The 23,924-nt window shown below is 43.2% G+C and overlaps 1 protein-coding gene across 2 annotated transcripts in view; it reads left to right on the top strand.

Annotated features, from left to right (window-relative positions):
* The window catches only part of IFT80 (intraflagellar transport 80), a 143,255-nt gene that overhangs the window by 101,615 nt on the left and 17,716 nt on the right, over window positions 1–23,924 (top strand). For both annotated transcript variants that reach the window (XM_053313030.1, XM_053313031.1), the window contains exons 12-14: window positions 1,633–1,796; window positions 13,741–13,805; window positions 17,353–17,488. In XM_053313030.1, coding sequence (XP_053169005.1) covers window positions 1,633–1,796; window positions 13,741–13,805; window positions 17,353–17,488 — 365 coding nt within the window. The remainder of the gene's footprint in view (window positions 1–1,632; window positions 1,797–13,740; window positions 13,806–17,352; window positions 17,489–23,924) is intronic.

The following is a 23,924-nucleotide window of genomic DNA, read 5'->3' as shown; positions in this document are numbered from 1 at the left end:
AGTTTGCTGTGTGCAAGCAAGCCATGGGGAGAGCTGCCTCCTCATGTTCTCCTCATCTTGGGGACTGTTCTCCTCATCTTGGGGACCGCAGAGAAGCTCATGTGAAACCATCCTACTGCCAGCATGCCCACCCATGTGTACATGTATACCCTTGCCAGTGCCCTGGAAGGGCTGACCCACTGTCTCAGGTGGCCGGTGGGCACATACAAATCTGCATATGGCGCACCAACAGAGCAGGACCCAGGATCATGATTGGGTTTAAAGGTCCATCACAGTGCCTCCCCATCTCCACCATCCGGGCAATGACACATGGAGCAATACTTGCTCTGCGATGAGGATGGCTACCAAAACCCATGCGGACTACACCCACTCACGTGAGTGTCAGGCCATGAGTGCTCTAAGTGGAGCAGTATTGATGTGTATGAGGAAGCAGTGGGCAGGGGTATTCCAGAGACTGCTTTCCTGATCCTGGGGACAAAGGCTAAGGTGCCTTGCAAACAAGCCCCTTTGCCTGGCTGTCTGCATCTGTGCACAGGTGCACTCTTGCCTGCAGTCCCTGCATTCAACCCTGCTACCCTGGAGCTGGGGGAGAAGAGGAAAGTGCCCTAACAGGTGCACAGTCAGAGCAGACCCAGGATTTAAAAATTTGTGTAAATGTGCAGTCCTGTTGGCCCACTCTGTGGTCGTGCACATGGCCAGGCTATGGCACATGGGGAGTGAGGATGTCCTCTGGGGTGCATGCAAGGCTTCAGAGCGATTTGGGCAGAGGGAGGTAGTGCAGATCTTTTTCTCTTTTTTAACAGAAAAAGTTGGGGTTATATTGGTGCCCCCTTGGGTTCATTGGTGGTTAAGTGGGTGGCTCAACTTGTGATCTCGCAGTCTGTGGGTGGAGATAGTGCCTTGGCGGGCACAACATATCCCCAGTAGACTGGCCCTCTCATGAGGGTGATGGCCCACTGAGCAGCAAGCTGCTTGCAGCGGGTTTGTGATGGGTCTGACTGGATTGCTCTGCCAGGGTCTCCCCTTACAAAATCTTCTCCGGTCATGGTGGGACAGACCTCTCAACATCCTTTACCTAATTAGAGTTTAATTAGGGTTTCAGTTTAGCTCAATTTTAGGTTAAATAGGAAATTCTGTGAGTTCTAAGTGGTTAATGGCAGTGCCAACACAATAGTTAGAGAGGTTGGTGAAGTTCACCAGGCTCAGGTTTAGAAATGAGCTTCTGGGGCTTGTAATGCTAGCTTTAAAGAGTTCCCAAATTCTTCCTCAGCTTGGATTAAAAGCAAATGTAGCTCTATGCAAATATCACCATGTATCCATGCAAAGTCATTTGGATACATGAAACAGCAGCTGATCAATATAATATCATATGTCTTATACAAAGATAAATTTGATAGATTTGAAAACTATAGTGTCAGTGTATTAACACAGGTTTTTATATGACTCTAAGAAATACACTTTTAAATAGTGCAAGTAGAAGAAATACACTTTTAAATAGTGCAAGTAGTTTATATAGAAATGATGGATTAATGTTGACAGTTATGTTAATGCGATTACTTTCAAGTTGTTAAGTTGTTAACCAAAGGTTGGGTTATTTTGTTCTTTTTGTTTTTTGCTTTTGCTTATTTGTAGGCATTTTCTTCTTGTAGACGGTGGTGGAATCTATTTATATTCTTATGAAGGACGTTTAATATCCTCTCCAAAATTTCCGGGAATGAGAACAGATACACTAAATGCTCAGACCGTATCTTTGAGTAATGATACTGTAGCTATAAGAGACAAATCTGATGAAAAAGGTACTTTGTAAATGCATTAAAATTGGTAGTTATTTTTGCATATTATGTATTTTTCCCCGAGTAAATACATGTTGAAAATAATATGAAGCAATAAGTTTTCTCTGTAAAGCTAGACAGAGGCTTTAAAAACAAAATCTTTGCACAATAGCAATATGTTGGGGGGAAATAGCTCATCCCCCCCATATGAACATACGAAGTTGCCCTATACAGAGTCAGACCATTGATCCATCTAGATCAGTACTGCCTACTCTTGACTGGCAGTGGCTCTCCAAGGTCTCAAGCAAGGTCTTTCCCAGCCCCGCTACCAAAGATCCTTTAATTGAAAATGCTAGAGAGTGTACTTGAGGCCTGAATGCAAAACACGTTTTTTACCAGTGAGCTATCGTCACTCCTCTGAAAATGTATTTGAATGCTTTGCAGTGCAAATCCAATTTCAGGGGTGGGGGGGAGCTTAGCCATTGTTAGTGTCCAGTGAAATTATAAGTAGTTTTTTTCAGTTCGTATGGCGAGGGAATTTCCTGCCACAGAACATAAGTGATAGTGGCAAACATCCAGAGAAGCACATAGAAGATCCATTTCTTTGCGGAATAAAAAGATCTGAATCAAGATCCATAAGAATTGGTACTGTGACTGCTCAGGACCCTCTAGGTAGAATGCCACAGCTTGTCAAGGCAACCGAGCCCCGCCCACACACCTTCAGTGTGCTGTTTAAAGGCGGGCCGAGTGCCTGTTCTTCAGTTCTTTTCCGACCGCCATTGCGTTTAGTCCTCTGGTTGCCGCTCTTTGTCGGTTGAGTTCTTCTTTCTGAGTTTATCTGTAAGATTAAAAATATCGGACTGAATTTATTGGTTTTGACTTAGAATGGCTTCTGTACTCCACTGGTAATTTTTTTTCAAATTTGGAATGGGTTTTGACTATGAATTGCATTATCCTTAAAGTGGCTGAGGAAAAACGGACCTTTGAGAAGTGCACTGGCTATAATGCCACGCATCCCTCAAAAGATCTCCATGACTTTTGCTTAATTTGCCTGGGAGAAGAGCACAAAGTCCCTTCCTGCAAAATATGCCTATCTTTCTCAAAGCAGATGAGAAAAAATCAGGCCTTGTGACTTTGTGCTGCCATTTATGATGAAGTGATAAGCCCTTCAACATTGGGAGAACCCCACCTTACGACCTCATTGTTGACTTCAATGTCAATGCCAAACTTCGATGTCAATTGACAACTTCGATGTCAATGCCAAAGCATCCTTCTACGAGACCACAGCCATCTACATTGAGCTCAACATTGACATAATATTGAATCCTGAAAATCTCTTCAAGGCCCACTCCCCTTGCAACTCTGGATTGTTCCCCAAGACTAAAGAAATCCAAAACAGTAGATTTAACAAAGGAAAGGACACCGTCTCCTTCAGGTCTTCAGAACCTGCCCTCAAAATCCTCAACCTCTGATGTCAGGATCGGCAAGCATTGCTCAATATCAAGAATTTTGAATTCAAAGGAAAAGGAGCAACCAACAGCAGAAACATTGAGAGCTGTCGACGTCAACCATGCTTTGACACCGAGATTGTCGACATCGAGAGCTCGCTCTCTGTCTCCAGCTCAACCCTTCACCACCATCGACACCTGCAGATCGATGTCGAGAGACCCCTTTGGTATCGACCCAGGTTCTTATGACTCCAGAAGACTTCCTTTTTCAACTTTAAACACACCAATTCTATCAGCATCGAGATTGGTGACTCCTCGATGTCAAACTGAAATACCAACTTTTGATGTCGAGGAGGACAGGGAATTGGTATTGGACTCTACTACTGCCCATACCTTACTTTTGATACTCTATTCCAGTTCCAGCACTCCCTCAGCATCAACATTCAAAAGTTTCCCACAATAATCGAAAACAGGAACTCCTAGGGAATCCATTACAATGCAGTCCTTGGTCCACAAAACACCAGGTATACTAACTGCTGCCCATCTGACAGACCCCTTGACATGGCATACGTGTGGCTTCACACATTCATCAGCTGCAGGGGCAACATTGGCATCGACATCTATGGGGACTAGATCTCCCAGTTTCTCCTACGATTTTCAAGATCAACCCTGGAAGTCTTCACAGACAAGACCATATCCACTGCTAGCTACAGTAGCAGCTCCAATTCATACTGTACACACCCTGGCTGGAGGTGATAATTTAACTCACCTACTGTTGAGACTGTTTCGATGGCCACACAAATGGCTTCCTGCCCCCCTGTCAGTGTTTTAAAAGATACAGTTACACAGACTATTTACAAAAGCCTGGAGATTGCGACACAAACACAGAGTAGTCCAACTCCACGAAAAACTACTATTGAACCACAAACATACATACCTCCTTCTCCATCTCATTCACCTTCTGATCACCATGATTCTTTGGACTTCAAGTCTGATCCAGATGACCCAGGCAACAGAGTTGATCCTCCAGTTGACGTGGCTCCAACCACTCTCATCTCCCCTAATGAAGAAATGAAAGTGTATCACCATCATGTTAGAGAGATAACTAAAGTACTAGGTCCCGACCTGAAACCTGAACTAGCCACTATTGATGACCCAATCTGTAATTTTATGACTAGGTCTGAATCAACTCAGGCTGTGTTCTGTTCTCCCAGTCATTTCATGAGCTGCACAATGTGCATGGGAAGTAATACACACCTCAACCCCCACATCTAAGCGGTTAGAGAGTTTCTATCGGGTACAAGTGGAAGACAATATCTTTTAAAGCACCCTGCACCTAACTCCCTAGTCATCGACTGCGCTATATTATCATCTTGTAAGTCTGGTCACAGACATACTACTCCTGCAGATAAAGAGGGGGGGAAATGGATTTTTGGGGGGAGAAATATTTATTCCACCTCCTGCCTATCGGTTAAAATAGCAAACTCTTCAGCATGCACAACAAAATATACTCATGGCTTATGGAAGGATTTACAGAATGCTATGGAGGTCCTCTCTCCAGAAGAATTTAAAAAGCAATTTCAAGACACGGATAAATCGGCAGCATTTACCCACCAACAATTAAGCACTGCCAAACACCTGGCCGAGTCTGAATCACACTATTTGGCAGCTGCAATCTCCCTTCCTTTGGCAGCTGCAGTCTCCCTCAGAGAATGTCCAGATGGGTAGTTGAGTTCATCCTGCTGGCATACAAGACACAGAATGGTCCACCACCTGAAGCAATCAAGGCCCACTCTACCCATGCCTGTGCTTCTTCAGCTGCACACCTATCGGGGATAACCTTCATGGACATCTGTAAAGCAGCAGCTTGGTCCACTGAGTTACCTTTCATCAAGCATTATGCCATAGATGTGTGCTCTGCTGCCAAGGTGAGCTTCGGGAGAAGCATTTTGAAGCGGGTGTTACTATAGCCACTACTGCATCCTCCTCCTTGGAGAGCTAGCTATACACCCATTCTTATGGATTTCGATCTTGATAAACAGGCTGCTCACCTGTAACTTTTGATCGGGTAGAGATCTGTCAGTATGCAGAATTGTCAATGCAAACCGCCCAGAGACGAAAGTTTGGGGTGTGTGTGTACAAATGTGATAGATAAATAAATAAAATCCATAAGACCCTTCTGCAGTGCTATGCTATGTGTGTATTGAATGTGCAAGCTATTCTTCTTCCATGATAAACTCACCTGATTCCAGATGGTCGTCCAAGAACTGAAGAACAGGTGCCCGGCCCACCTTTAAATAGCACGCTGAAGGCGTGTGGCTGAGGCTTGGTCACCTTGACTTGCTGCAGCATTCTACCAAGAAGTCCTGGATAGTTGCAGTACCCATTCTTATGAATATCGATGGATCTCTATCAGATCAATAGTTACAGGTGAGCAACCTGTTTTTCAGCACTTTCTGTGCCATACTACAACCTGCCTTTTAACATCCCCATGTGAAAAAGCTGCTTCAAATCCTAGTCAAAGAAGATGCTGTTTAGAAAAGCTGGTTGGTGCCTCTATAAGCCTAAAGTGCCCTGTGTAGGGATATGCCTGAAAGGCAGGGCTCAGGCAGGGCGGGGAACAGTTCCTTTAAAAAGCAGGTAAGCAGGTCCTTACCTGCTCTGCTGCTGCCCCACTGCTTTTCCGGACATGGTGCTCACTCTGTCAAAGGCTGTGTATGGCTGTGGCACTGTTCCCTTCAGCCTGTGCATTGTATTAGCACACACATGGCTACCGCACATGTGAGGCAGCCATGTGTGTGATGACTCCATGCGCAGGCTGCATGGAACAGCGCCACAGCTGTGCGTGGTCTTTAGTAGAGTGAGCGCTGCACGATGGGGAAGCAACAGAGCAGGTAAAGACCTGTTTCTTAAGGGAACCGCCCCCGCCCCATTGAACTGGTTTGGCTGCAGATGCCTGAGCCAGTTCAGTGCTTCCTTAAGGAGGAACCTGTTTGTTCACATCCCTAGTCCTGTGTGCTCATAGTTCTCTAGTCATGAGCACAAAGTCATGTATACCCATCTTGCATATCTTGTTATATGAAATCTGTTTCCATTGTTGGTTTATATACTCCTGATTCTGTGTTGTGATTAGCTACAGAATTAGGGCTAAATTTGATTTCATGGCAGCAACCATATTTGCTTATTCACATTTGTTCTGTTCATATATGAAGCAATTGCAGGGTCTAACTTTTACATCAAAGGGGACATGTGGATTATGCAAACAGAACCTTCTCCCTCCACTGCCTTGCCTCCACATGGTTCATTGCTACAGGCACTTTTGTCCCAGTTCAGCTCATTTCTGATACTGGAGGTGGGCTAGGGTAGAAATGCCTGGGGCAACAGAGTGCAGGGAGACAAGGCAGATGAGGGTTCAGCTTTCTTCACCTGTGTGGCCCCCTTCATGCCACAGTTAATCAAAAGTTAGACCTTGCTCTATATTTTATGTGAATGGGACAGACAGATGAACAGTTAATGTGACTACTTTCATCACAACCTCCCCATCAGGATCAAAATGTGTGGTAAAATGGTTGGGCATCCATTGTCTACCTTGTATTAAAGTAAATATATTTGCTTCCATTATAAATGGAAGCCACTTTTCTGTGGCCCCAAGATGCAGAATTCCAGAGTTTAATTTTGCACAAGATTGCCTATTTTCGGGACCAATCTGTTCGGGGTGGCTCAGGAGCTCATAGTGGCCATGACAACTATGAGCCTATGGTCTTCGAGACCTACACACATTGCTGGCCACACTCTGATCAGAATGGTGTTCTGTGGGTGGGGGACTCCTGTGATTTCCCCATTGTCATGGACGGACCACAATCTGGTTAAGGTTGTACTCACAATCACTTCTCACCTTTTGCAGGGGTGAGAGGCCTATTAGGATGGTCTGCCCGAGAAGGTTATTGCATCCAATAGGACTCCAAGAAGCCTTGGACAGATTTAGTGTTGGCTCTGCCGGCAATCCAGTTAGTGCCCTGGTGGAGAACTGGAACAGCAAACTCACCAGGGTATTAGACAGGATTGCTCCTAGGCATCCTCTCCAAACCGCTTCAAAACTGGTCCCTTGGTACACAAAAGAACTATGTGGGCTAAAGAAGCTAGGTAGATGACTCAAACGCAAGTGCAGAAATACTCGACTCGAATCCGACAGATTGCAGCATGGAGCACATTTGAAGATCTGGCAATACGAACGCCAAAGAAGCAATTCTCTTCAGTATTCCATTCGCAAGTCCACATCCGGCGGAGTTGTTCAGGGTTGAGAGGGCTAGTATGTGCCCCTCCTCCCTTGAATCAGAATCAGGAACCATAAATTACCCATTGTGACGTGTTTAATGAATTTTTTGTGGAAAAAATCTTTTGTATTCAGGCTGACTTAGACTCCGTCTCCACAATTACTTTAGTGTCTGATGTGGAGAAGTCCAGCAACTCCCCTTGTGTGGTTAGGTTGGATCAGTTCCAGTTTGTGACTCCTGAGGATATGGACAAGCTGATTGGAATGGTGCGGCCTACCACCTGTTCTCTTGACCCTTGCCCAACATTGCTAATACTATCTGGCAGGGTAGTTATTGTAGAAGGTCTGGTAGAGAATATAACTGCTTCTCTGAGGGAGGGCAGGCTGCCTCCTTGTCTTAAGGAGACAATTATTAGACCACTTCTGAAGAAGCCTACCTTGGATCCCTCAGAGTTGAGCAACTGCAGGCCTGTCTCCAACCTTCTGTGGCTGGGCAAGGTAATTGAGAAGTTGGTGGCCTCCCGGCTCCAAATAGTCTTGGATGAAACTGATTATCTAGACCCATTTCAGTCTGGCTTTTGGGTGGGCTATGGGGTGGAGACAGCCTTGGTTGGCCTGGTGAATGCTTTCCAATTGGGAATTGACAAAGGAAGTTTGACTCTGTTTTGGACCTCTTGGCAGCTTTCGATACTATCGACCATAGTATCCTTCTGGAGCATCTGAGGGGTTTGGGAGTGGGAGGAACTGCTTTGCAGTGGTTCTGCTTCTGCCTCTAGGACAGGTTCCAGATGGTGTCTGTTGGAGACTGTTGTTCTTCAAAATCTGAACTTTCTTATGGTGTCCCTCAGGGTTCCATATTGTCTCCAATGTTGTTTAACATCTACATGGAACTGCTGGGAGAGATCATTAGGAAATGTTATACAGGGTGTTATCAGTATGCTGATGACACCCAAATCTATTTCTCCATGTCAACATCATCAGGAGAGGGCATAACTTCCCTAAATGCCTGCCTGGAGGCGGTGATGGGCTGGATGAGGTATAACAAACTGAGATAGAATTCAGATAAGATGGAGGTACTCATTGTGTGGGGTTGAAACTAGGGAGATGAGTTTGATCTGCCTGTTCTGGATGGGTCATACTTCCTCGGAAGGAACAGGTACGCAGTCTGGGGCTGCTTGCTTTCTTGTTTGTTTATTTATTTATTTACATTTATATCCCGTTCCTCTTCCAAGGAGCCCATAGCAGTGTACATGGTTATGTTTATCCTTACAACAACCCTGTGAGGTAGGTTAGATTGAGAGATAAGTGGCTAGTACAGAGTCACCTAGTGAGCTTCATGGCTGAATGGGAATTTGAACTCGAGTTTTCCCGGTCCTAGTCCACCACTCTAACCACTATGCCATACTGGCTCTTCATTGTCGTCTTCTTCGCCATCATCTTCTTCTTCTTTGGGATCCAAACCTCTTCCTGATGTCCCAAGTTGAGGCAGTGGCCAGAAGTACCTTCTAGCAGCTTCAGCTGATACAGCAGCTAGAACATATGAAGAGCCCTGCTGGATCAGGCCCAAGGCCCATCTAGTCCAGCACCCTGTTTTGCATGATGGCCCACCAGATACTGCTGGAAGCCACAGTCGGAATTGACGGAATGCCCTCTCTCCTGCTGTTACTCTCCTGCATCCGCTTCTTGAGATAAACGACCTCAGAACAGTGGTACATAAGCTGGTAACCTCCAGACTGGATTACTGCAATGTGCTCTATGTGGGGCTGCCTTTGTATGTAGTCCAGAAACTACAGTTGGTCCAGAATGTGGCAACCAGGTTGTTCTCTGGAACATCTCGGAGAGATCATATTACTCCTGTGTTGAAAGAGCTACACTGGTTGCCGATAAATTTCTGGACAAACTACAAGGTGCTGGTTATAACCTATAAAGCCCTAAACAGCTTGGGTCCTGGGTATTTAAGAGAACGTCTTCTTCATCATGAACCCTCCGCCCATTGAGATAATCAGGAGAGGTCTGTCTGCAGTTGCCACCGGCTCGTCTGGTGACTACTCGGGGACAGGCCTTCTCTGCTGCTGCCCTAAAGTTTTGGAATGCACTCCCTGGTGAAATAAGAGCCTCCCCATCTCTGACAACTTTTTAAAAATCTTTAAAGATGCATCTGTTCACTCAGGCTTCTAATTAAAGACTGTTTTAATAGTTTTAACATTGTTTAAAAATTTTAAATTGTTGTAATGTTTTAACTTTTCTGTTGTCAATTATTTTGTTTTAACTTATATTTCAACCTGTTCTGAGCCATTTTGGAAGGGTGGTATAGAAATTGAATGAATGAATGAATGAATGAAAAAATAAATAATTTATTTTGTTTTGTTGTAAACTGCCCAGAAACGTAAGTTTTGGACTGTATGAAAATATTTTAAATAAATAAATAAAATAAAATATAATAATACATTTCAAGCTATGTTGGACTAACATGATTAATAGAGCCAGGGATCAATATTCCTTATGTTAATAGCTGCTGACATCCAGAGTAATGTTGTGCATCCTGAAAAATGTCTCACAAGTGCAACAAGGGTAGAGCAGTTTTCACCAGTCTCCCCTTCCCACTTCTATGTTTTCCCTTCTAAAAATATGTCTCTGAGGCTCGCAGAACCAGTAGGGATATATTTTTGGGAGGTACAGTGTGTTGCAGATAGAATCTGAGATTGACAACAATTGCCCCTCACTCTTTGTATGGAACATAGGAAGCTGCCATATACTGAGTCAGACCGTTTGGTCTATCCAGCTCAGTATTGTCTTCACAGACTGGCAGCAGCTTCTCCAAGGTTGCAGGCAGGAATCTCTCTCAGCCCTATCTTGGAGAAGCCAGGGAGGGAACTTGGAACCTTCTTCTCTTCCCAGAGCGGCTCCATCCCCTGAGGGCAATATCTTCCAGTGCTCATACTTCTAGTCTCCCTTTCATATGCAAACAGGGCAGACCCTGCTTAGCTAAAGGAACAAGTCATGCTTGCTACCACAAGACCAGCTCTCCTGTCCACACAATGCCCACAATATTTTTTGTAAGTGTAATGTTACTCTGGATCTCAGCCATTATAGTTGGCTGTACATTTTAAAGGGCATTGATCTATTATTTTCTGCAACAATAATTGTTTTATTTTGTTCATCTTTCTGTACAATCAACTAAAAACAACATAATAGGGATGTGTGTGTGTGTGTGTGTGTGTGTGTGTGTGTGTGTGTGTAACATGCATATATACATATGTGCATGTGTATGTATGTATAAATAATATTGTCAATGGCCATATCCCTCTAAAGAACAGTTTAGGAGCCCTAGGCTGTAGACTGTGAACCAGCTTGGATTTATGTTTGTCATTTGCTTGGAGTGGTTGATGAGGTAAATGGTCAAATATCTGTCTTGCAGAAGGTTGTCAGATAGCTTTCTATTTGACCCATTGCATGCTGAGGTCATCTGGAGAGGTCCAGTTACCACCAGTTCATCTGGTGGCGACTTGGAACCAGGCCTTCTCTGTAGCTGCTCCTGGCCTGTGGAATGCACTCCTGGGAAATATCCATAGTTTGGGCTCGTCGTTGGCCTTCAAGAGAGCCCTAAAGATTTACTTGTTTGACCTGGCCTTCCAAGGTTTTTAAATTGTTCTTAAGCATTTTTAACTGGTTTTAGATGGCTCAGAACTGTGTTAAATTTGTCTTCACATTGTTTTAAGCAGTTTGTTTTAAATGGTGTTTGTTTTTGTTTTTACTTGCTGTGCACCACCCAGACCCTTTAGATGGGGCGGTATTTTAAATAAATAAATAAATAAATAAATGGGAAAACATGCAGTTACAGCCTCAATAATCACAATGGAGAATTAGTGGGAAATAATTTTGCTCTTTGCTAACACATCCAAATCTCAAAGTTAATCAGGAAACCTGACTTTCCCCTTTTCTTTTCTAGAAAGAAGCTCTTTCCCTTCCATAATTGAAAACAAAATACATAATGTCCCATGCAAGATTATTCTTTGTTTCAACTGTTAGCTAAATATTAGGAATGGTAACAATCCTAGATCATTGACTTGTAGCCCTCCTTCCTAACCAGTCACACACAAATGTTAAAGGTTATGAGCTTTTTCTTGGAATAACAGGCATTCTCTACCACTACTTCCAAATATTGTTTCCCAGGAAAACTGAAAGTCTTAGGGCTTGTTGTCTCCACTGGTCCCTCCTATGCACATTTATGTGTATTTTTACCTGCAGTTTCTGTACAATGAACAGCCAAAAATTAACATAGGCAATTTCTAAAAATTGGCTTGAATTGAAGAAAGGTTCAGTTCTATTATTAAAATAAAACAAATTGTTTATAAAATATTTGTAGAACAACATTTGCATAATCTGCTGTGAGTCTGCTGTCTTGATTGTCACATAGGGTAGAGCAGGTCATTCCTTGGCTTTCCTAGCTATCCCTTCATTGCCTTTGTTCCCTCCAGTCATTACTGAATACAAACAGTTACAAGATGAGCCTCCTTCCCATCTAGCTTCTAGTCTTATTTTCTCTCCTTTTGAGAAATTGGGTAGGGGGATTGTATGAATTCCATATCTATATCTATATATCCTGTTGTGATAGTAAGTAGAAATTTTGGTTTTTATAAAAACAAGCAACAGCTATGACAAGGGAAACCTTACATCAAAAAGAGAGCCCAGCGCTGTCTCAAGTCACAAGTTATTTTCCTGTGTTTACACAGCTGGCTCAAACTAGCACTGGATGTAACCCTTCTTTTTCCTTTTCATATGCAACCAACAACATCAGAACAGCACCTGTTCTCATAACATCGTTTTCCCTGCCAATATAACCAGTGACCGCAAACCAATACTGTATCCTGTATCCTTCTAAAAGAAACTCATGAACTATACTGAAATGCAAATGAAGGAGTCTTTCAAATTTAAATGTGTGTGCCACATGGAATATAGATGACATAGTATCGGCTGGATTTGGCATGTGATGCCAAACTGTTCACAATGTATTTGAAACTATTAAGTCTTCTATATTCCTATGTGTATTTCCTGGATTATGTAGCATGTATTGGTTTATATGTTGTTAGTATTTCTATCCTGCCCCTCCCCACTATACAACTTGAAGCCCTGGGACAGTTAACAATGGATGAAAACATATATACAATAGAACCTTGAATAAAATGAATAAAAGCAAGCATGTTAATACTCCCAGGGTGATCATTGGCATTGACTAAAATCAAGAGAGCTGTTCAACTAGCTGTATGTTGTCAAGTGACAATTTAGTGCTTCTTGAACAAGTGTCCTCCACCAACAGCAAACTGCTTTTGCAACATGGAAGATTGTCAAAAGCAGCTTGTGATGGGGCTCTGTCATTCCCAGAAAAAGAGTGAAAAATCCCATGGGGGTTAACAAAATGATGATACTGTTGTTATTTTTTTAATTTGGAGAGACAAGACCTGTTAATAGGAACAATGCACTGTAAATAATTGTTCCAATTTTCAGTAGCTGTTAATGTAATTTAAACATTTAACAGGTTTTTTTTAGTTGTTTGACTAAGGAAAATATAGTGAGCAAAAGAAAAAATACTGCACTTCAGTTTTTCCTCTGAACCAATTATTGGTTCATTGTTTTTATTGAATTCAAGACATTTTGCCATAGTAGTCAACAATTTGGAAGAAGAATTTGGAAGAAGAAGTAACTTTGGGGAGCTCTTTTTCCAGTGGTTAAACCAGTTTAAAATTTTCTTCTTTAACATTTAACAACACAACATTTTTCTTGTAATCAAATGGCAAAGTTTTTAATTCTAGATTTTAATTACAATTAGCAACCAACTGTTCTGTGCTGAACATTGTGTAATGATAGTGCAGTTAAAATGTTTGAAAATCATTAGAACTGGGATTCAATATGGTGCAGTTGACCAAGTCTTAGGTTTGAATATGAGACTTTGGTTCAGATCCCAGCTCAACCATGAAGCTTTTTCAGAATTACCTGTTTCTCAGGGGTGTGGAGATTGTAAATATGCTGAAAAATGAAAAGAAATGGTAAGAAATTATCTCTCAAAAGCATTAACTATGATATATGACATACACAAAATCTGAACTATTGCAGAGAGTGAAATCCAATGTTCCCATGTGACCTTCTGGCCATATTCAGTATAGTAAGACTTTTGTGGAAGCAGTGTTTGAATACTCACACATTTATCACTAATCCATTCTCTCGTTCTCTCTCTCTCTCTCATATAAAGTTATTTACTTGTTTGAACCTTTATCTGGCAAGCCACTGGGAGATGGAAAGCCTCTTAGTCATAAGGTAATGTGCATGATATACTTTTAATCTTTCTGTAATTTAGCTTGGAAGAATAGGTGAAAAATCTATCTATCTATCTATATATATTTCTCCTGGGTGTGCCAGGGAAAATGCGTCCCGGCAGCCCAGCTGATTGGCTGGGCTGCGGAGGCGCCTGATTGGCTGGCACACCCAGGAGAAAGGACAATTGGCCGGCAGTGCAAGCCAGGGCCGCCAGCAGGCCCAGCCTGGCAGCGACAGGTGATGTGAAGGGCAAGGAGGCAAAGCAGAGGACCGGCCGATGGTCGGCCGGCTGCAAAGACTGGCACTCGGCCCACTGGCTGCAGCGGCGGCACTCGGCCCGCTGATGGCGGAGGCTGCAGCAGCGGCACTCAGCCCGCTGGCCGCTGCAGCAGCGGCACTCGGCCCGCTGGCGGCGGAGGCTGCAGCAGCTCCACTCGGCCCGCTGGCCACTGCAGCGGCGGCACTCGGCCCGCTGGCGGCCGCTGCAGCGGCGGCACTTGGCGCTCAGCACTCGGCCCCGCTGGAGACTGGGCGGGCGGGGGAGAGAGGTAGCCGGCCCCAAAGAGTGCACAGATGCTCTGTGCGGGGTCGGCTTGTATTTGTTAAAAGCTTGGAGAGCAAAGATGGGCGAGAGCCTTGGTCCTCTACTCAATTCCTGCTTTATAGGTTGAATATGTTCCTAGTTTCCAGTCTCAAGTATGTCAGCATATTATCAGTCAGAAATTAGACTAATCAGATTAATGTAGAGCATAATATGTTTACCAAAATCCAAGCATCAACAACATAAGAATGAAGCATAGAATTCTCTTTTTGAACAGAAGGTTACAAATTGCAGCCTCTTTGTATTTTAGTCTCTGGTTCTCTGGTTGTTCTTATTGGCCAGCATCCAAGTCACATTGAAAATAATTGGACTTAGTCATGATTAACTTCTCATTGGTTTCAATGGTGCTTAATCATGACTAATTAGTCTGGATGCTTCCCATGATGTTTTCATGTCTCTGACTCAGTGTGAAACCCCGCATTATGAGACAAATAAATGCTTTGTAACAGGGCTGTGAAATATCGGATCCAGAATTCTGGAAATGGCCCCAAATGGGCCATTCCAGAGGATATTATTATTTCTCGTTTGCACAGTCAAACAGGTGTTATTGACTGGTTTGTTTTATCCAGACATCGAGTCCTTCCCAAGGACCTGGGATGCCAGAATTTTTTTATTAATATTGTTGTTATAGGTATCGCCGCAAAATGTGGGCTGTTCCCAGTAAAGTTGTTTTTTGTAGTTGGCTGATGGTGATTTTTGTGGCCCCTATGGTGCTGAGGTGCTCTTCAAGATGTTTTGGAATTACACCTAGGGCGTCAATAACTACTGGGGTTATATTGGTCTTCTTTTACCACAGCCTTTCAACTTTGATTTGTAGAACTTTGTCTTTTGTTATTTTTTTCTGTTACTTTTTCTTCTATTCTGCGGTCACCTGGTATTGCTATAGTTATTATTTTGACTTGTTTTTCTTTCTTCCTGACTACAGTTATATCTGGTGTATAGTATGGCAGATGTTTGTTTGTAGTTGAAAGTCCCATAATATTTTTACATCTTCATTTTCTACAACTTTTTCAATTTTGTAGTCCCACCAATTTTTGACTGCAGGTAGCTTGTATTTTTTGCAGATGTTCCAGTGTATCATTGCTGCTACCTTGTCATTCCTTTGTTTGTAGTCAGTCTGTGTGATCTTTTTACAATAGCTGATTAGGTAGTCCACTGTTTCATCTGCTTCTTCACAGAGGAGGCACTTGCTGTTTGTTGTTGACTTTTCTACTTTTGCTCTTATTGCATTTGTTCTTAGTGCCTGCAGTTGCCTGTCTTGTGCCTCTGCCCAATTTTATTCATTCATTCATTCATTCAATTTCTATACCGCCCTTCCAAAAATGGCTCAGGGTAGTTTATAAAAAATAAGATGGATCCCTGTCCCCAAAGGGCTCACAACCTAAAAAGAAACATAAAATAGACACCAGCAACAGTCACTGGAGGTCCTGTGCTGGGGGTGGATTGGGCCAGTTACCCTCCCCCTGCTAAATAAAGAGTCACCACATTAAAAGGTGCCTCTTTGCCAAGTTAGCAGGGATCATCCATCCTATTTTGGTCTGGAATTATCCAATACAGTTTAGGGATTTCTGAAGCATTTCTGGGAAATTATCAGGATTCTGGTGCTCCAAATGGCAGCAGAGATACAAATCATGGCTGATTTGGGAGATCCCCCCAAAGATTGGGGGAACCATCTTCTGCCATTTATCTGCCCACCTGCCTGCCCATGCATTTACTTCTTTATTTAGCAGATTAATTTACTTACAAATTAAGAGATACAAGTGGTAGATTTGGGGGTGTTACCTCACTTTCCCTGAGATTTTGGTTATTACCATTACTTTTCTTCCACGATTGAGAACCTCACTTTTCTTCCACGATTGAGGTTCTTGGGTGTTAACATCATTTTTCTTTCGCAATTCTCAAATGTTTTATGAGTACAATTTCTGGATTACTTGAAAAAAATCATTTAAAAACAATGGATGGTTGGATTCTCTTGTAATTAAATACATCCGGCCATCGTCACCTACTTGTGGGGCAACTTTCAGAGCTCCCTATTTAGCCACTTTTTGTGTGTGACATTAAAAATCATTCCCCATAAACTTATATGGGGCTTTTTGCCAAGGGTAAATTTCGGTCTTGGATTTGGTATTGGATTTCATTCCAGAAATCTGATACTGAATATGAGACTGAAATTCTGAAGGGTCCAAAGCACCTGAAATCAATACCTATGGTTTGGGATCAGATTTGGTCTGGATCCAATCAGGAATTTGAATTTGTGTAAGCATTGGTAATGCTTTGGGGAGAATTTGTGGGCAAGCACGGGTGGAGGGATACTTTACTCTTCTAGCCTGCTGATTCTCCCCTACAGATGCTACCCTGTTGATTTGTAACTACTCCCCCCACAGATCCCAAACTATTTAAGGTTTTAAAGGTTAAAACCAGCACCTTGAATTGGGGCTGGAAACAAACATGTAATCAATACAGATCCCATAGTGTTGAGGTGATGAATTCTCAGTGCACTGTCCTGTTTAATAGCCAGGTTGCAGCATTTTGTACCAATTGTTTGTCGCATTTATATACTGCCTGATATGTGTATCCATAGGCGGTGTATATAATTTAAAATACAAGTATAAAACAAAACAATTTTACAAAATAAAACAAGCAGTTTAAAATTAACTAAAAGCCTGAGAAGACAAGTTTGTTTCCAGATACTCTTCAAGAGCATCCCCATGTAGAAGACTTAATTGCACTGGATAGCCCCAAACATTTTCCTGTAGATTTTTAAGGTCTCTTTTTTAGCTCCTCATCAGAGGATGGTAAGTTTGACTAAGCATAGTGTGCAAATTAGCTTTGGGGATTGTGTGATACAGTAGATAAGATGGCTGGATATGTAACTGGAACAGTCAGATTCAAGTCTCTAACATCTTATCTCTTCAACACAATTAAATTTTACTTATTATATTGTAGACAGAAATCCTGGAAATTGCCTTAGATCAGAAGGGACTAACAAATGAACGAAAAATTGCTTTTATTGACAAAAACAGAGACCTTTATATTACTTCAGTGAAGAGATTTGGTAAAGAACAGAAAGTCATCAAAATAGGTAAGAATACATTTGCTGTAACAGGTGTTTGTTATCACACACCCACACCCCCCACAAATCTGGCAAAAAAGAAGATGGTATAATTTAATTTGTTTGATTTACAGTACCTATTATTGATGCTGCATTTTAAAAAAATTGTGTTGCACTTGTGAGCGAAGCCTGCCAAGAGAGGATGTTAGGGACAGTGCAGCACAAAATACTAAAGGCTGCTTCATTTCCTAAATTAGGGCTGATTCCATCATTATCTCAGCATCATGATTCCTTCTCAGGCCACTCTAGGAACACCAATGGAACATGGTGACAGGATATGACAAAGTGGCTGCTTGCCATTTAATTGTTACCCAACTGTCATGTAAAAAGATTTCTATTTAGATAAGATGTATACCAAATTCAGCATCTAGCCATGGCTAGCCAGGTGCTTCTAGGAAACCCACAAGCAGGGCATCTTTGCCCTTCAGCAATTCAGTGGCATACTGCTTCTGAAAATGGAGGTTCCATTTAGCCATCATGAATAATAGCCATTGCAAGACCTATCCTCCATGAATTTGTTGGTTCTCTTCTAAAGTCATCACCACATCTTGTGGCCATCAAGAAGCAACCTTTCTGTAGTAATAAGTCATGTTGGCAGCCCTTCCCACATGATCTCATTCCTGTATTAAGGAAGTTAGGAAAAGACATGCTGAAGTAGTTCTTGCATGCTAAAGTTACAATAGAACCAGGCCTTCATGACTGGAACTGGCAGACTGGCACTGTGCAGAGACCTGATTGATTGATTGATTGCATTCCAATATTTAAATTCCACATTCCACTAGTTATTCCAAAGTCCAATACTTGGCAAATGTTTCTGTGAGCATGTTATTTATTTATATATTTATTTATTATTTATCTATCAAATTTGTACACTGCCTCAAACTTTTGTCTCTGGGCAGTTAACAAAGGCAATTATTATTATAAAATTATTATAATTTTTTAATAAATTATTATAAAAAAAATATTTCCCTCAGGACCTTAGCAAGAGCAATATCATGTGAAAGTGCCAAAATGGAGGGTTTTTTAGCCTACGTTCCAGTAGGCTTATGAGATCACCCGGCATTCTGTGTGTGTGTCCATCCGCGTGTTCCCCCCCCCCATCACCTTCACAATGCCTAGACCAATATGAACCAAATTGGCTACAGTTGTAGGGACACCTCAATGGCGTAGTTTGTGATTATGTCATCGACCCCAATCCAAGATGGCAGATGCGTGAACGTTTGAGGAGCAAGTGGTCTAACTTGTGAACCGCCTAACCGATTTGAACCAAATTTGCTACAGCTGTACGGATACATAGGGATACCCTAATGGTGTAGTGTGTGATGATATCATCTAATCCAGTTCAGGATGGCTGGTGTGTGCACCTCAGATGGCATCTGAGGTGCAAGTGGGCTAATTTGTGGACTGTCTAACCAATTTTAAACCAAATTAGGTACAGTTGCAGTGAGTGACACACAGGGACACCGCAACGGCATAGTTTCTAATGATGTCATCCACACCATGTTGAGGCACAACTGGGCTAACTTGTGAAGCGCTTAGCCGATTTCAACCAAATTTGCTACAGCTGTAGGGACACATAGGAATGCCCAAATGGCGTGGTATGTGATGATGTCATCCACTTCAATTCAAAATGGTGGCCGTGTGAACATCTGAGGTGCAAGTGGGCTCACTTGTGAACTGCTTAACCAAAATTTTGAACCAAATTTGCTGTAGCACATAGGGACACCTCAATGGCATAGATTGTGATGATGTCATTCAATGTAATTCAGGATGGCAGGCAAGTACACTTTTGAGGTGCAAGTGCACTAACTTGTGGACAATCTAACCAATTTGAACCAAATTTTCTACAGTTGTATCGACACATAGGGATGCCCCAATAGTGTAGTTTGTGATGATGTCATCCACCCTGATCCAAGATGGAGGATGTGTGAACTTTTGAGGTGCAAATGCACTAACTTGAGGACTGCCCAACCGATTTGAACCAAATTTGGTACAGTTGTAGTGAGTGTCCACCACAGGGACACCTCAGTGGTGTAGTTTGTAATGATGTCATCCACTCTGATCCACGATGGCGGATGCATGGACATTTGAAGTGCAGGAGATCTAATTTGTGGACCTTGGTTTGTACCAAATTTAGTCCAGTTGTGGAGACAGTGAAAGAAAAGTAGGCTGATTAGTTCTTAGTAGAACAACTTGTTAAGATTACAGTTCACAAATGTGTAACTTGATTATCTCTGTGGGGATCCATGGTCATTCACAACTGGGCCTTCTGTGCTTGCGCAGGAGTCCCACTGGAGGAATCTATAGCTCCGATTAGGCGTTCTCTTTCCCTATTACAGGTAAGCAACTTGTTTTTCTTCTGAGTGGTCTCTGTCCATCATACATATGGGCTTTGTGCTTTTGTATAGGCTTCGCTTTCCCCAAAATGTATCCCAGTGCCTAACGAATCTAAACCCTTCCTCCCGGCACCACCGTCTCATCCACGCATTGAAACCCCTCAGCTCTGTCTATCTTGCTGTCCCTGCACGTGGAACAGGTAGCACTTCAGAAAACGCTACCCTGGGGGTCCAGTATGCTACCTAGCAGCCTAAATTTGGCTTCCAGGATCTCCTGACTGCATTTCCCAACATCGTTGGTAACAACGTGCACCATGACAGCTGACTCCTCCCCAGCACTGCCAATGCCCAATGGCCTACCTAGACGCAACATGATGTCCGCAACATTCACACCAGGCAGGCAAGTAACTGTGCAGTCTACACGTGGGTCACAGACCCATCTCTTTATGCCCCTAATGATCGAATCACCCACTGCTAAGTGGTCCCCACCCCCTGGAGGAGTATCCTGTGTGTGAGAGGATATAGGCACATCACCCAAGGAAGGGGTCCCTGCTAAGTGAGTGTTTCCGTATTCCTCAGACTGATGTCCTCCTTCCCTGAGACCCTCATTCTCCATGACAGCAGAAGCGCCATCAGCATGGGAGTGGGATGCCTGAGGGTCTCATCTACACACCCCTCTGCCTCCCTGAGCTTCTCCAGGTCAGCCACCTTGGCTTCAAGGGAACGAACCCATTCCCTGAGAGCCAAGAGCTCTTTGCACTGTGCGCACACACACAGCTTCTGCCCCTCAGGCAGATAGTCATACATGCAACATTCTGTGCATATACACTGGGAAGCAGCCCCTCCCCTGCTGGCATTCTATCTTCATAACTAGTTTTATTGGCTATTTAGAGTATATGGGGTTTGAAGCTAGGTACTGGGTACAGCTGTCAGCTAATTAATGGTTTTTAGTTTTGTCCTCCCAAGAAAATTACAAAGGTTGGGTAGTACGCACCTTATTCTTGCATTGTGTGCCTCCCCACAGCTTATCCTGACAATCTCCCCCTAAACTCCTGCTAAACTCCTTTGTTATCTATTTGCATACTCCTGTTAGGAAAGCTCCTCTGGTCCGAGCCTTGTATTCAACACCAGCAGTCCAACTGACTCAGCTCAGAAATGTGGGGCCTCTCACAAGCTGGGGCCCTCACCTGGAATGAGTGAAACCCCTACTCAGGCTTCTCCTCTGGCAGAGACACAAACACTGACAGCCAGCCAGAAATCTAACCCTAGGAGATTTCCAGCACTAGCAGACCTAGTTTCTCCTTCCCCTCTTGTTTTCTTGGTGATTGATTTTTGATTTGATTTGATTTGATTTCTGTACCGCCCTTCCAAAAATGGCTCGGGGCGGTTTACACAGAGAAAAAATAAATAAATAAGAAAGAAAGAAAGAAAGAAAGATGGATGCCTGTCCCCAAAGGGCTCACAATCTAAAAATAAACATAAGATAGACACCAGCTACAGTCACTGGAAGTACTGTGCTGGGGGTGGGTAGGGCCAGCTACTCTCCCCCTGCTAAATAAAGATAATCACCACATTAAAAAGTGCCTCTTTGCCAAGTTAGCAGGGGTTAACCTTGCTGTGGAAATGTTGCTACAAGCGTGTTGCTTCCTTTAGCCTCATCAGCTAACCACCAGATGCCACTCGCAACACAACCAGAGCAAACCATCATTGTTGCATCTACTCAGCCTGCATGTGATGTGCCACAAAATTATCAGTCCGGGTGAACTCTTGGGAACATTGCACTCCAACCACCCAATAAAATCCTGGAATCTTTTGCCTCAGAGTGGAGCTCAGAGGAAGATTTTGACAACTCATCCTCATCTGATCAGGCCACGGGCTCTACACCTCCCGGTTGGGTGGAAAATCCAAAACCACCATCACCCTTGGAGGACCTTCAGTTGTTCTCTGCTCAGGTGGCCAAAATGGCATCTTCATTAGGCCTGCAGCTGAATGAAACAGAGACAACTACCGATCCTATCTTCAACCTGATCGGAGACTCACAACAAATGGTGGCCTTACCAATGAACCAAGCACTCCTGGATGTCACATGCAGTTGTTGAGAGAAGCCCTCCTATGTTACACCTACATCCAGAGAAGTGGGAAAATTTTACAGAGTGCAAACAGAAGATTGCCCATTCTTACAAAAACATCAGTTTTCCAATTCCAACATGGTAGAGGCAACCCAACTGAAGTCAAGAAACAAAATGTTATCTACACCAATTGACAGAGAGGATTGCAAGCTAGATACGGTAGGCAGATGCCAGTACACTACATCAACACTTCAAATAAAGATCACAAATTACCAGGCGTGCATGTCCAGGTACAATCACCTGCTGTGGGAGAGAGTAGCACAACATTTGAAAACATTGTCCCCAGAAGACAAGGATGCTGTGTTGTCCTTGCAATGAGAGGCCTTCAAGTTGAGCAAGCAACTCTTGCACACATCCAGACATTCCACAGACTGTTTGGCAGGAGCCCTGGCCAGTTCCATAACTTTAAGATGGCATGCGTGGCTACACTTTTCTGACCTAACCCCAGAGGCCAAGATGCAAATAGAGGACCTACCCTTTGGTGACTTAGCCCTCTTTGGCACTCAGACAGACAAAACAATGGAATGAGTCCAAAAACTGTGAAACACAGCAGAATCAATGAGCCCATCCTCTTCCACTAGCTTGAAGTTCAACAGGCCCTTTCAAGCCCAAAGGATCTCTTTATCAAGATCCTCCGCCCCATCAAATTATGACCAATCATTTTGTCAAAATCGATACTCTCAATACAAGAGAAAGCCTTTCCCTGTGATCAAGGCACCCCAATCAAATTCTAAATCTTCCACCACAACAGACATGACTGCCCTTTTATTGGAATGCATTTGAAACCTTATCTGAAAGTGTGGAAGAACATCACCTCAAATAACTGGGTACTCACAATCATACGTTTACGATGTACCATAGAGTTCAGGGATCGTCCTCCAAACTCTGGAAGAAGAATCACACATCCAGATGCTATGTTACAAAGGGAAATAGAATCCATGCTTGAGAAGGGGTCCATAGAACCTTTTCCTCTCCATCGAATGGATGCCTCCCCCCCACACACATACACTTTATGATCCCCAAGAGAGATGGGGGGCTGCACCCAATCCTAGATCTCAGAAACCTAAATCCTTTCATCATCTACAAATGCTTCCAGATGCTAACAGTATCAGAAATTCTGTCCCTACCCTTGAAGGGGATGTGGTTCGCTTTCATAGATTTAGGAGATGCCTATTAACATATACCGTGTTTTCTGGTAGAAATGCTGCAGCGCATACATTTTTAAAAGTTATTTTAAGGCGCCTGCAGCCTTTACGCTGATGCGGCCTTTATGAGGGAAGGAGGTGCAGTGGAAGCTCAGCAGGACCCTCCAACCAACAATAGGCTCCACGTGGTCGAGAGGGCCTGTAAGGAACAGAGGCAGCAGAAGAGGAGCGGGTGACAGCACAGTTGGGCCTTCCTGGCCCTGGGTTTGCATGCTCCCCTGCTTTCCATTTCCCATGAAACACTGTTTGTGCTCTCCATGGGGCATTTTGGCTCCTTGCTCTCTCCCCCTTGAAGGTGCTTTAGCTGCGGCCTTTATGCCGATGCAGCGTTTCTGATTTGATTTTTAAATTTTTCAGCCATTTTTCAGTGGTGCAGCTTTTACGCCAATCCTTCCTTTCTACCAGAAAATATGGTAACAATTCAGCACTAACACAGAAAATTTTTATGTTTTCAGATAGGACTCACACGAACCAGTTCAAGGCAATGTCTTTTGGCCTCTCTTTTGCCCTGAGAGTATACACAAAATGCATGGCAGTTTTGGTAGGTCACTTAAAGGAAAGAGGGGTACCAATCTTTCCTTACTTGATGACTGGCTCCTACCAGCCTCATATCCAGCAACTCTTCAAAGGGATCTTCAAGAAATCTCCAATTAGGCCTGAACATAAATTACAATAAATCTCAGCTAGCACCTACACTCAAAATAAAGTTTTTAGGCATTGTGTTCTACAGTATTCT

This window comes from Hemicordylus capensis, chromosome 3 (genome assembly GCF_027244095.1).
Source record: "Hemicordylus capensis ecotype Gifberg chromosome 3, rHemCap1.1.pri, whole genome shotgun sequence".
Classification (NCBI taxonomy): domain Eukaryota; kingdom Metazoa; phylum Chordata; class Lepidosauria; order Squamata; family Cordylidae; genus Hemicordylus; species Hemicordylus capensis.
This window is presented reverse-complemented; position numbering and strand designations above follow the sequence as displayed.